Source organism: Vanacampus margaritifer, chromosome 1, assembly GCF_051991255.1.
Source record: "Vanacampus margaritifer isolate UIUO_Vmar chromosome 1, RoL_Vmar_1.0, whole genome shotgun sequence".
NCBI classification, from domain to species: Eukaryota; Metazoa; Chordata; class Actinopteri; order Syngnathiformes; family Syngnathidae; genus Vanacampus; species Vanacampus margaritifer.
This window is the reverse complement of record NC_135432.1, coordinates 1,144,514-1,157,621: the sequence shown is the minus strand read 5'-3', so window position 1 is coordinate 1,157,621 and position 13,108 is coordinate 1,144,514. Positions and strand designations below refer to the sequence as shown.

Here is a 13,108-nt window from a genome sequence, read left to right as displayed (position 1 = left end):
AGTTCTAGCACCCTCTGGTGGCTACTTTTTTAGTTTCAGTTGAATTTTCACAAGGCATGTTTTGGCCCTTAATGTTTAAAACGGTCAGATAATGGAGATCGTAATATGCTTGTGAAGCGAGTCCATATGTGGAGGAACTCCATGTGTGCAAGTAAGTGCCTCAATATTACGTCTTATTAGAGATTGTTAGGTCCAAAAGCAAATGATTGTGCTTTTTTTTTAGTATGAGCTCTTTTTTTTTTACAATATTGTGGCCTTTTTGTATATCACCAACCTCGCCACAATCGAATTCGATTTTGTTCATGCAGCAACGAGACTCCGACGCACCAGCAGCTGTGGTGTCCCTCCTCTTCCAGTGAGGTTGAAGGTACGAGTTTTTATCTGGGCCTCCTCGCTATCTTTAGTGGTTGCGGAAGGCCTAACATGATCTGTCATGGAAGCGGACGGTATTTTTAGTGCCATTAGCAGTGGGGGTTGCAGGCCAACGGGAGCAGCTGCGCAAGTCCTGACACCATCGGCGCCCTTCCTCCGAAACGCGCCTCCCTTTCCCAGGATGGCGGACAATGTCGGTGGCTGACGCATACGCTCGTCATTTTACTTGACGGAGCACAAGAAGGACAAGACAAGTGACGGCTGACTTACTATCCTGATTAAGAGCGGAAAACAACAAGAAAAAAAAAAGGAATTGGTCATTAAAAGAAGAGCGATAAGGAATTAAAATGTCACCGGCGTGAGAAGCGGGACCCTTCACCAGGCTTGAAAGCCAACGCCTCAAAAAAGGTCAGTCAACTTGTCACAATTTGCCTGGCATGTGCTCACAAGGACAACATCTCGGTTAGCCACTAAACACTTTGCCTGACACGGTCTGCTCACTAGTGACTTTTTTTAGACACGCTACTTTTCGCAGTTGCAGCACAAACTCAAACTGGAAGACTTCTTACATGGATAAACAAACAAGGACACTTATAAAAAGGTTGTGTTCATTTGCCTCTTAGATCCATTTTCCTCATTCAACCACAACGACCGACATCATGGACATTTTTGGGGGTGCGCCTCGTGTTCTGGGCTACCCACGACCTGTGGCGGTTCAATGCGGAGCCGACGCCACTCTCAAGTGCCAAATTGGCGGAGACCCTCGCCCTGACGTGATCTGGGAGCGCAAAAACCTCCAGATTGTCACTGAAGGACGCTACAAACTCTCGGAGGAGGGAACGTTCTACCTGTTGAGCATCAGTGGGGTGAGCCGGACGGATGCCGGCCAATACATCTGCAAAGCCAAGAACAATGTTGGGGAAACGTATGCCGCAGCCTCCCTCAAAGTGGAGGCAAACGACCAGCAACTGCAAGTTAACGGCGTCACGGAGCAGATGACAGAAAACGGCCACCGGAACGGAAGCGGCACATTGCGCAATGGGGACCAACGTGACGAGAACGGAGCTGACAAGTTTGAGCGGGAGCTCGATTTCACATCCGATGACAAACCCAGGTTCCTTATCAAGCCGCTGTCGATGCGAGTGCGCCGAGGAGAGGACGCGGTCTTCTCATGCAAAGTCTGGGGTGTGCCTTTGCCGGAGGTGGCGTGGGAAAAAGACGGCAAGAAACTCAATGACATCTTTGAGAGTGCTCACTTCTGCGCAAGCGTTCAAGACGGCGGATGGTTCCAGCTTAAGATCGACAAAACACGCGTGCCCGACGAGGGTGTCTACACCTGCAAAGCCACGAACTGCAATGGCGAGGCCCTGGCCGGTGCCGTCCTCCTTGTGGAACCCGTGCCAGAGCGAGAGGATGGCAGAAAGTCCAGCCAGTGGTTCCCAAAACACAGCGGGGCGAAACTCAGTTTGTCAAAGCTCAGGGAGGATCCGGCGCTCGGCACCTCCAAGGTCAAGAAGTACGCGGTGGCGGAGGGGAAACACGCAAAGTTCCGCTGCTTGGTCACAGGGAAGCCAAGGCCAGACATCATCTGGACGAAGGACGGTGCGCCCCTGCAGCCGGGGAGGCGCCACCTTATATACGAAGACAGGGAAGGTTATTACACACTGAAGGTTCTGTACTGTAAGGTTGAGGACACGGGACTGTATGCGTGTGCGGCGTCCAATGCGCTTGGAAACACTCTTAGTGCAGTTCATCTGTCAGTCAAAGGTAAGATGCAACTGAGGAACACCTTTCCATCGTTGCACCGCTTCCTTTTTTTCTTTGATTGAAGTCTTGGGATCAGTTGGGTCAAAAATAACCCAAATTGGGTCAAGAATGCACAGACACAACATTTTTAACCCAAAATGTTGGGTCAAATTAAAAACGCACAAAACAATCCAAAAACTGGGTTATTTTGTGAGTTATTCATTTGAACCAACTTTCTCATATGTTTAGCCCCAAAAGTTGGGTCAAATTAAATTAATAACCCATTTTTGTTGGGCTATTCGTTTGAGACCCAACTTTTTTGAATTGGGTCAAAAATGAACCGACCCAACTTTTTGAGGTATTTAACCCTAATTGTTGGGTCAAATTAAAATAATAACTAACTAATCAACAAAATATTTTAGTTGTTTTATGGGCTATTTATTTGATCCAACGTTTTGGGTTAGTTGAATTGAATTGGGTCAAAAACCGACCCAACTTTTTGAGGTATTTAGCCCCAAATGTTGGGTCAAATTAAATGAATAACCCATAAATAAGTCCCCTTTTTTGGGGCTGGGGGGGGGGGGGGGTTATATGTTATTAATTTGACCTTGGATTGGTTTGTGGGTTATTCATTTGACCCAAAGTTTTGGGTTAATTAACCAACTCAAAATATTGAGGTGGTCCCTTTTTAACCCAGTTTGGGTTCATTTCGAGTCAACTGTTTTGAAAGTGTATCCTTGATTAGATTTAGGGCCACGGGTAAGTTTGTGAATCCCAGTTTTCTTTGGTGGGGGAGGCAGTGCACATACAAGTATACAGATGTCCTGTTTGCATGCATCTCCTTGTGCGTACATGGCTTTTCTCCCACAGATACTCCCACTTCCTCCACATTCCTATTAGTGTTAATAGACGACATGGTATAAATTTGAGTTTGATTGACTGGCAACCATGTGCACGGTGTGACCCACGTCTCACCCAAAGTCATCTAAGCTAAGGTACAGAGAGTCATAGGCCTGCTTACTGAGGACAAAAAATAGTAGATAAATACATTAAATAGCTGCCTTCACAGTATTTGCCAAATGTGATTTTTATCAATAAAAACATGATGGCCCTCTCTTTGCTCTGGAGGAACACACGTGCGATTTAAGCATCCATTGAAAGATGTGGAGGCAAGAGAGAGGAATGTTGCTGTCCTGGAATGCGATGTTCCCGATGACTCGCTCCCGGCCGCTTGGTACCGAGAGGATCAAAGGCTGATGGCCAACAGCAAATATGGGATTGAGCAGCAAGGCAGCAGGCGAAGACTCACCATCCAAGATGTGGAAATGGACGATGACGGAGTATATCTTTGCGAGACGCCAGACGGGGCGAAGAGCATCGCCGAGCTGTCGGTCAAAGGTATTCTCAACCAGCTCATCTTTTATATTTGTGAGCCGCATTGTTATGAAGGTGAGCGCCTGCATAAATATAATGCACAATAACTGCTACTCTCTCAGGTAAAATTGTACGTAAACTGCCACGCAAGGTGGAGGTGCTGGAGGCTGAGAATGCTGCATTCTGTGTGGAAGTGGAGGACGAAGACATGGAGATCCATTGGTTCAAAAATGGCCTCAAGCTGCACGAGACACACCAGACAATCCTCAAGTCGTTTGGGAAAACACACGTCCTGGTCTTTGTCAATGTGGCCCACCAAGACTCGGGGGTGGTGACTTTTGTCACAGGAAGATCTAAGACCTCGTCACGTCTTAAAGTTAGAGGTATGCTCTCATGACATGTTTTCAGGATTTGCTCATATTTGTGGTGGGGCTTGACAAAAAATGTTAGAAATGGTTTGTTCTTTTCTTTTCTGCAACAATCACAAATGTTTTTCTTGAAGCCGCAAGACATTGTCCACCAATCTGTCCGCTCGGAGTCAAAATGGATCTGGACGGCCCAAATGGCGCCCTGCTCTCCTGGGTTCCCGCGCCGTACAACCAGACCACCCGCTCCATCTTTGTGGTGGAGAGACAGGAAGTGGCTTCGCAAGAGTGGCAGAAATGTTTCACCTCCGAGGACACCACCTCAACAGAGATCTGCAGCGACAGCGTGTCGCACGAGGGAGACTACCGCTTCAGAGTCTGCTGCATCAACAAGTACGGCCGCAGCGGCCATGTAGAGTTTCCAAAAGTCGTCCACATGGGTATGTTATATTGTCCACTTTGGGGGAAAGAATACAACCACTGACGAAATAATATGATATGTGAAATCCAGATCCCAACGGTTCGGTTTCTTTGCTTTACTTAGTTCCGGGAACAAAGATTTGCAGTCACCTTCAGGACCTGGAGGTCACCGAGGGAGAGGATGCCGTCTTTTCCATCGTGTTGTCGGCCTCAGTCGTTGGTACCTGGTTCTTGAACAGCGCTCAACTGCGAGATGGTGGACGGTACGCAATAAAACAATCCAAAACACAGCACACATTGGAAATCCATCAAAGTCTCCCCGAAGAGGACACGGCAGAGATCACGTTTCTCGCCAACGGGGTGCGAAACTCAGCCGTTCTCAAGGTTAAACGTAGGTGAAGCAGTCTTGGATTTTCTGTTGTTGTCAAACTGAGCCCGGGATGAGCTCATAATGTTGAGTATGTCGCCCGCTTGTGTCTTTGCAGCCGCAGTCATAAAATTCAGCCCGTTGCTGGAATCTGACAGTACCAAGAAGGTGGAGAGCGGCGACGCCATCGTGCTCTACTGTGAAGTTTCCCACCCTTCGGCGAAAGTACGTTGGTTGAAAGACGGTGAAGAGCTGCAGGTGAGCGATGCCCTGAACATCCAATCGGAAGGGAACATGAGGAGAATTGTGATTCAATCAGCTGAGAAACGTCACGCTGGAGTTTATACATGTCAGACATCGGGGGACGTCGTCACATTCATGGTTGAAGTTGCAGGTAAAGTGCCCCGAACAAATGCTTTACTTTTATGGCCACCATTCCTGCTGTCATTTTCTTAGGGGCTTTTTCTTGGTCCTTGTTGCTGTCCCTTGTTAAAGTATAGATTGTCCAGCGGAATTTGCCAAAAGTCTAATTACAAACGCCAACTCTCTCCCGTTAAACACAAAATATGCTCTGGCACTATAACTTTTCTTAAAAAAATTCTAAAATGAGCTTCAATCTTTACAGCTGAACTTATTTCAGCCTTCTCAATATTTCTTAATTTAATTTGTAAACGTTCAAATTTTCAATGTTTTTGCACAACTTGCTGTTCTCTAACAAGCTGAATGGCGAAATTCACAACAGATATTTTATCCATAGCTAAACCAATACATGTTCCTGTTGACTTTTGATTGGTATGTAAACAGTCTTCTGTCTGCCGTCCCCGCATGACAACAGCTGACAGCTTGATGCCATTGCGATGCTTCAGTGCTTCCTTCCTTCGAGTGTCACAGAATACAGAAAGACTGAAAGAAATAGAAGTGGGCATTGTTTGAAATGTGTATTCCCGGATCAATAGCGGTTGTGAATTTCTGTTCAGGTCCTTGTTCAAAAACTAGTCAAACCGTCAGCAAACAGACAGCAGAAAAAGTCAAACTGAGTTCATCTGTAACGGTTCTAATGTATTTTCCTGAAAGAATGAAAAGTGCGATGCGACATCTAACACACCTTAAGCTCTTGTCATGACCTGCAACAACAACCTTGGAGATGCAGTTGCCAGAGAATCAGTAAAACTCATCTCTGCCATTTGTCAGGCGCTCCAGTGGAGTTCATTCCAGCCCCTGAGGAAGATCTTCATAAGAGCAGTCTGGAGCTCGACCCTGTGGTGCTGCTCTGCCACGTCTCCAGAGAGGATTCTCAAGTTATGTGGTACGAATCCCTTTAGTATTATGCTACGTTTTCACTTTTGCTGCTAGTTTCTGATTGTATTCATATCTGTAACGGTCAGGTGTAAAGACGGCTGTGAAATCGAACCCAATGACAAGATCACTCTGCAGGCAGAGGGAACCCTGAGGAGGCTGATTATCCGCTCTGCTGAAATCTCGGATGCGGGCGGCTATACTTGCCAAGCGGATAACAACAGGATGGAGTTCACCGTTCATATTCGAGGTGTGTCGCAGGAAGTCAAGTAGCGCGACAGCGAAAGAAAGAGTGATTTTTTTCCAAACAACAGCAACGCAACTCCCGTAATTCCTCCGCAGAACCCCCTGTGATGATTGTGGACCCTGAAGATGATGTCATGATGGAACGTTACATTTCGGAGGACATTCACATGCAGTGTGAGTTGTCTCGCTCAGCCGGGACGGTACAATGGTTCAAGAATGGTGAAGAAGTGGAAGAGGGTGGCCATATTCAGCTGACAAAAGAGGGTCCCTACAGACGCTTGAGCATCCTCCACAGCTCGGTGGAGGATGGGGGGGAGTATATCTGCGAGACAAATGGGGACTCTGTATTCTTTCAACTGAATGTCACAGGTAAAACTGGAATTTGACTTAACAAATACGCACACATTCTGCATGCTTCATATTATTGAGTCCTATTTCTTTGTACACCAGAGCCTCCCGTACGAATTATTTCCCCCACTGGGTCTGAGCTGAAAGTCGCCCACTTGGCTTCCACCAAGCTACAACTCAGCTGTGAGATCTCACATTGTGACGCTCATGTCACATGGTACAAAGACAGCCTGGAGGTAGAAGAGGGTCCAAACCTCAGACTGGAAGCGGATGGGGCCAAACGTGGGCTGGTTATCCCTGTGGCCTCTGTGAAGGACGCAGGAGAGTTTGTATGTGACACTCAACATGACTCTGTTGCTTTTATGGTGACGATTACAGGTAAGAATGAAGGTTGATGTTTAACATGAAGATAGTCATGTAAAATTTTAAGTATTGAAGCATTTTCATTGATTTAGAGCCACCGGTGCTGCTTTCCTGTCCTGAGAACACACCGAGAGAGCTGGAGAGTTTTGCAGGAAAGTCAGTCATTCTGGAGGTCAAGGCATCTCGCCTCAATGCACAAGTGAGCTGGTTACTGAATGGCCAAGAAATAGAGAGGAGCAATTTTATGACCATCACAGAGAATGGATTTCTCCGTCGTCTTGAAATCCACTCTCCTTCTCCAGCGGATTCTGGCACATATAGCTGTGATGCTGTCGATGACAAACTTGACTTCCAGGTTAACATTTTAGGTAAAAGCTGACCAGCTATGCATAACTTCTGTGTGTTTTTTAAAATGATGTCATTTATTTATTGTTTTATGTGTAATTCTGCAACCTCAGAGCCCCCAGTGAATATCTTAAGGAAGTCTGAAATTGACGCAAACCTCAAGGTACTGCGCTCCGACGACATCGTGCTTGAATGTGAACTCTCCCGAGGCAATGCCAAAACCAAATGGTACAAAGATGGCTGCCGTATCGAGTGTGACGATAGATTCTGTGAGGAGGAGGAAGGCGCGTTTCGCTCACTTGTCATTCTCAACGCTGAGCTTAGAGATTCTGGAGAATACTTTCTGGATGCCGAAGATGATAACATCAGCTTCCAGGTTACAGTGCGAGGTAGCATTTAATGCACCCAAGCAAATCGATTCCTGACATTTGGAAACACAAACTTGCAATTTGTCTGCTTCAGAGCCTCCAGTGGCCATTGTGGGCAGCTCTAAAGATGGCGACTTTCAGGAGATGGCAGCGGGCGACGACCTCATCCTGGCTTGTGAGCTGTCCCGTGCAAATGCTCCTGTCCAGTGGTACTGCAATGACAGGCTGCTTGACAGTGACTCCCGAACCCGTATCGAATGCTGCGGGACTCTCAGGAAAATCATCATTTCAAATGTTCAACCTTCGGATTCTGGAAAATACATCTGTGATGCAGTAGATGACAAGATGATCAGCGTGGTTAGGATTCAAGGTACAACCATCCCCGCAAGTACTTTGACCCTCCAGAACATTCTGTACATTAGAGCAAACTAACTTAGCAACTTCTTTTTTCTGCTATTCTGGTATTAAGAGCCTCCGGTGACATTCCTGAATAAAGAAGATGACATTGTTGCAACTGGTTACGAGGCAGAAAGTGTGACCTTGACCAGCTTTGTGTCCAAGGAAAGTGCTCTGGTGCGCTGGCTCAAAGACTGGACACCCATTGAAGGTGAGCGCTTCCAGGCACTCGTGGAAGGTCATAGGCGTACCCTCACCATCGCACCTTTAAGGCGCTCGGATGCTGGCGAGTATACCTGTGATGTCAATACTGACCAAATTCACTTCAGCCTGCTGGTAAAAGGTATAAAACATGTTTGTTTTGACAACTGATACTAAAAGTAGAATCCAATCGTAAAAAAAAAAATCTATATCAATGCAGGAATGAGAATAAAATTTGTAAGGCCAATGCAAGACACTGTGGCCCATGCCGACGGAATGGTGACCCTCCGCTGTGAAGTATGCAAGCCCAAAGCAGATGTGCAGTGGTTGAAGAACGGTGTGGAAGTGGTTCCCAACAGGAGGTTTTCCATTCGAGCAGATGGTGTCGAGCGATGTTTGACCATCCATCGTTTGACAAAAGAAGATGCCGGAGAGTACGCCTGCGAGTCCAAAGACGACCGCACGGTGGCGACACTTACAGTAAAGAGTATGTATCCCCAGATGTTTCTATCCTACACATTTAGTACATGACTCACATACGTCCTTCTGTCACTTCAGTGCCTCGTGTGGTTGAGTTCCTCACTGAACTTCAGAACACCGCTGTGCTGGAAGGAGAGGATGCGACCTTTAAGTGTGTGGTTTCCCCCGAGGATGTGCAGTTGGTTTGGTTCATGGACAATGAGGTGATCAATTCCAGTGCCCGCGTCCAGGTCACGCAGAATGGCCTCTGCCACACCTTAGTCATAAGGAAGTGCCAGATGTTGGACTGTTCCAAAATCACAGCCGAAGCTGAAGGTACAACAAGCAAAGCAAGCCTCAGAGTTCAAGGTATGAGCATTACAAGCAATACGTGGGTAAACAACTTTTTTTCTAGAATATCAAAATTGTCTCACATGAACTTGATGTCCCCTGTGGCCGTCATGTTCAGAAGCTCAAGTTATGTTCACAAAGAAAACGGAGGCTGTCATGGCAGAAGAGTTTGGTGATGCCACCCTGGAGACGGAGATCAGCCATGAGACGGGCGAGGTGCAGTGGATGCGACAGGGGGTGGTCATCCAGGCGGGGTCTCGATATTCACTCAGCCACAACGGATGTCAACGCAGTCTGACCATCCGCAATCTAAATCTGTCGGACCGCGGAACCTACCGTTGTGAGACTCTGCACGACAGGACACAAGTCAAGCTAAATGTTGAGCGTAAGTGGTCAAGCGGTATGCTGCCGGGGTCCAAGAGCATTTTAAGACTTTCTTTGAATGTTTTCTTCTCATTCTACCCTCCCTTCCAACGTAGCACGCAAAATCTCCATTCGTAAAGGCCTGACTGACCAGGAAATCTTGGAACGTGAGACAGCATCATTTGAAGTGCAGTTGTCCCACACTGACGTGGAGGGCAATTGGCAGAAGGACGGCATTCGGCTGAAGCCAAACAACCAGTTTAGGGTGAGCACCAATGGGCGAGTCCATAGCCTCACCCTTTCCAATCTCACTCTGGAGGACACGGGCACCATTGCCTTCTCGGCCGAAGGGGTGCGCACGACTGCCAGGCTCACAGTCAAAGGTAACAAGAGGAATTGTCCCCCGAATGTTTCCAGTGGAACTGATTACAACCCATTACAACATTAACAGAGACTCCGGTCACCACCCTAAAAGCTCTGGATGATGTCCGTGTGGAAGAAGAATTCCCCGCCACTCTGGAGTGTGAATTCTCCCGACAAAACATTGAAGTCAAATGGCTCAAGGTGAAATGATTGGCATCCTGAATACAGAATTCATCTTAAAATGGACAAAACATAACAAACACCTTTGTCAATCTTCAACAACAAATCAGAGTGGGACTGAGCTGAAGCCAGGCAAGAACTGTCGCATATATTCCACGGGGCGAAAGAAGTTCTGTCAGATCATGCAATGCTCTCTGGCGGACTCCGGCATCTACACCTGTGATGTTGGGGAAATCAGCACGTCCTGTTCGTTGGAGGTTTATGGTGAGAGCTTGAAAACAGAAATGGCATGCATTTAATGGCCCGTTTTCTCTAATCCACCCTGTTTGGTGGACCCATAGAGCACGAGCTGACAATTCTGCAAGATCTGGAGGACCTTTTCATCCAGGAAGATCAGAACGCAGTCTTCATGTGTGAGGTTTCCCTCGATGATGTGAACGGAGAGTGGTATAAGGATGGCCACAAGATCCGTCCTAACAGCACCATCAAGATTCGCACGGAAGGTTGTTTTGCAACACGTGTTGCGATCTATGAAAATGATTATGATTCTTTCTTCCATGCAGTTCAATCTATAGACCCGGTGACTGATCGCTAATCTACAACAGGACGGGAATAAAATGCGCTGTTCAGGGTTGCTTGTTCCGGCTGACCACACTTTAATTGACTTACAGACGGTGACTGATGAATGTCCCAATCACAATTGCTCAACTATTCACAATCGTGATTGACCGTTGTTATGCGACTTTGAGAAATTGCGACTGGTGCATTGCGTGGGAATCCGTCCCAAGCAATTATCAATATATATATATATATATATCAACCACTATAATAGCAATTGGCGGAAGGCAATGTCATTTTACATTCTTGTCTTTCAGGGACCAAACACTTCCTGCTGATGTGCAACGTCAAAGCTGAAGATGCTGGAGAAATACGATTTGTGAGCAGAGACGTTGAATCGACGGCTTACCTGGAAGTAGAAGGTACAACTCCCGGGTAGTCCTCGGTGATTTCGGAGGTCATGATATCTATACGTTTCATCTCACTTCAGAACTCCCAGCGTCCATTGTCAAGCCATTGCGGGACAGGACAGCATTGGAGAAACATCGCGTCATCCTGGAGTGCACCGTGTCCTCCGCTCGCTGTAGTTCTGCTTGGTACCGGGGCGAGGAAAGGCTAGTCCCATCCGATCGACTGGATCTGCTGGTTGACGGCTGCTGCCATAAACTGGTGATCCAGGAGGTGGAAGTTGAGGACGAGGGAACATACAGTATTGAGGTTGGGGAGCACATCTCACAAGCCAAACTCATGGTGGAAGGTAAGAACAGTTAACAGGTTCATTCCATTCATTTGACCTCACATTTAGTTGATACATTTTGGGTTCGTAATAAACAACAATATATTCTTACCGCACAGCCCAGGAGCTTATGATGGTGCAAGAGTTAGAGGACGTGCACGTAACAGAGAACGAATCAGCGGTTTTCCAGTGCAAGGTCTCTGTGGCTCTCAGCAGACCCCCAGTTTGGATGCTGAACGGCAAAAACGTTCAGCCCGGCCCCTCGGTCCGCCTGGACCACCACGGCACTCTGCACAAACTCACACTGAAGCACACCAGCGTGGACATGAGCGGCGTGGTCAAGTTCAATGTCGGGAAAGCCAAGAGCAGCGCAAATCTCACTGTGAGGGAATGCAAATGATCTGAAACCAAAAGTCTGCCTTCATTTGCTTTTATATTGCTCCAGATTTCTAGATCAAACAGAGGTGCAAGTAGGCGCAATTCATGAATAAGTTTCAAGTCTTAGCCTTCAAGTTACTGAGGTGGCAAAAATCAAGTTGGTCAAGCCACTTCTTTGGTTAAGCTCGTCATACAAACTTGTTGTGGAGGTGCACGTATTCACACATTAGCCACTTTGCACTCCGCTAGCTACAACAATAACACATCGACAATGACAGTTCAGCCGCTGTTTTCTTCAGCATTACTTTGTCTTATCAAGTTATCAAGTAAAGTCAGTTATTGTTTGACCAGCTATCCGGGAGCTAAACACCAAGTGCACGTAGCTTACCTGTTATTGTGTATTTATTTCTTTTGATTCTCCAGGCGTAGTGGAGTGTGCTAATTTGTGCCACGGGGGCAAGTAGTTCCACCCCCGTTATTTAGAAACCTATAGAAGAAGTTGGTCATGTGACCACATATTTTTCAAGAGATGTCCATTTTGCTCATCCGGTAAAAAATAAAAATAAAAACAAAAAATGGAGACACATGGCTTGAGAGCACATATATGTTCAAAAACATGTTTTTGCCCTCCAAAGTACAGAAAATGTCTTATAATTAAGGTTCTTTGATGGCTGCGTTTGAACAATTATAGACAACTTTGAAAACAGTTCACACGTGTTTTAGTGCCTTAGTAAGCTACATCATCAGTGTTTATATGGTTAGCATGATGCTAGCTCAAAACAGGTGCAGGGGGGACGCATTTTTATTTTCCAAAATGGTGGGCTTGGGGTCATTTGTGCCAAAGGACTTGGGTTCCCCTAAATTATGATTATTTACTTTGTATGACTTGAAGACATTTAACATTTTCTATGCATATTTTTACTGTTTATGAATTTACTTATAGTATATAGATGCCATATAACTGTGATAATGTTTGTGTGAAATATATTGGACATATTAACTGTATTGTAATGAATAACACTTTTCACTCCCTTCCAGCTGGTGAGATAGGAATGCACATGGGAGTCATGTTCTCAAGTTCTCATGGAAGATAACACTGTGGGTCTGAGGGAGTCTAGGTCGCATGGTAGTACCTGTCTAATCATATATTTCCGGCTTTGGACGGAACTGGAGTAAACATGTCAGTAAATCACTTGTCTGTCTATTATAATTACTAACCCTTTGTCCAGCTTCAGAGGAGGAGTATGCTTTTTTCATCTATAAAGCGACTGTGTGTTTTCATATTGACACACTCGAGGCTTAACATCACCTTTGAATGTAAGCATGTCTTGTGTCTTTTAGGAGCTCCTAAAATAAATCTTTTGCAAAAGAAGCTTCTTCATCAGATCTCATTTTTCAATTATTTTTGAACACGCAAAGATTACACTTAATATAGTAATCAAATGATACCTTCAGACTTTATTGTATTTTATTGTTGTTGTAAACTGTATTGTTACATTTGATCACTAAAAGT

General features: G+C 46.0%; 1 protein-coding gene across 1 annotated transcript; it reads left to right on the top strand.

The window, feature by feature from the left end:
* Positions 1-906: 906 nt before the first annotated feature.
* obsl1a (obscurin like cytoskeletal adaptor 1a) lies at positions 907-12,967 on the top strand. The gene is made up of 24 exons (XM_077566085.1): positions 907-2,139; positions 3,247-3,516; positions 3,615-3,875; positions 3,995-4,297; positions 4,402-4,668; positions 4,763-5,038; positions 5,836-5,950; positions 6,030-6,190; positions 6,283-6,555; positions 6,637-6,912; positions 6,990-7,265; positions 7,356-7,631; positions 7,705-7,980; positions 8,080-8,349; positions 8,428-8,694; positions 8,766-9,035; positions 9,136-9,402; positions 9,497-9,763; positions 9,832-9,944; positions 10,034-10,187; positions 10,265-10,426; positions 10,799-10,903; positions 10,972-11,238; positions 11,337-12,967. The coding sequence occupies exons 1-24, from the start codon at positions 1,032-1,034 to the stop codon at positions 11,615-11,617; spliced, it is 6,561 nt and encodes a 2,186-aa protein (XP_077422211.1). The 5' UTR covers positions 907-1,031; the 3' UTR covers positions 11,618-12,967.
* Positions 12,968-13,108: the final 141 nt, after the last annotated feature.

Excerpts from the sequence above, each read along its gene's own strand:
- obsl1a (XM_077566085.1), top strand. The coding sequence starts at position 1,032 with ATGGACATTTTTGGGGGTGCGCCTCGTGTTCTGGGCTACCCACGACCT. Across the intron at positions 4,669-4,762 it reads AGCCGTTCTCAAGGTTAAAC|CCGCAGTCATAAAATTCAGC; the intron begins GTAGGTGAAGCA and ends GTGTCTTTGCAG. Across the intron at positions 10,904-10,971 it reads GGCTTACCTGGAAGTAGAAG|AACTCCCAGCGTCCATTGTC; the intron begins GTACAACTCCCG and ends ATCTCACTTCAG.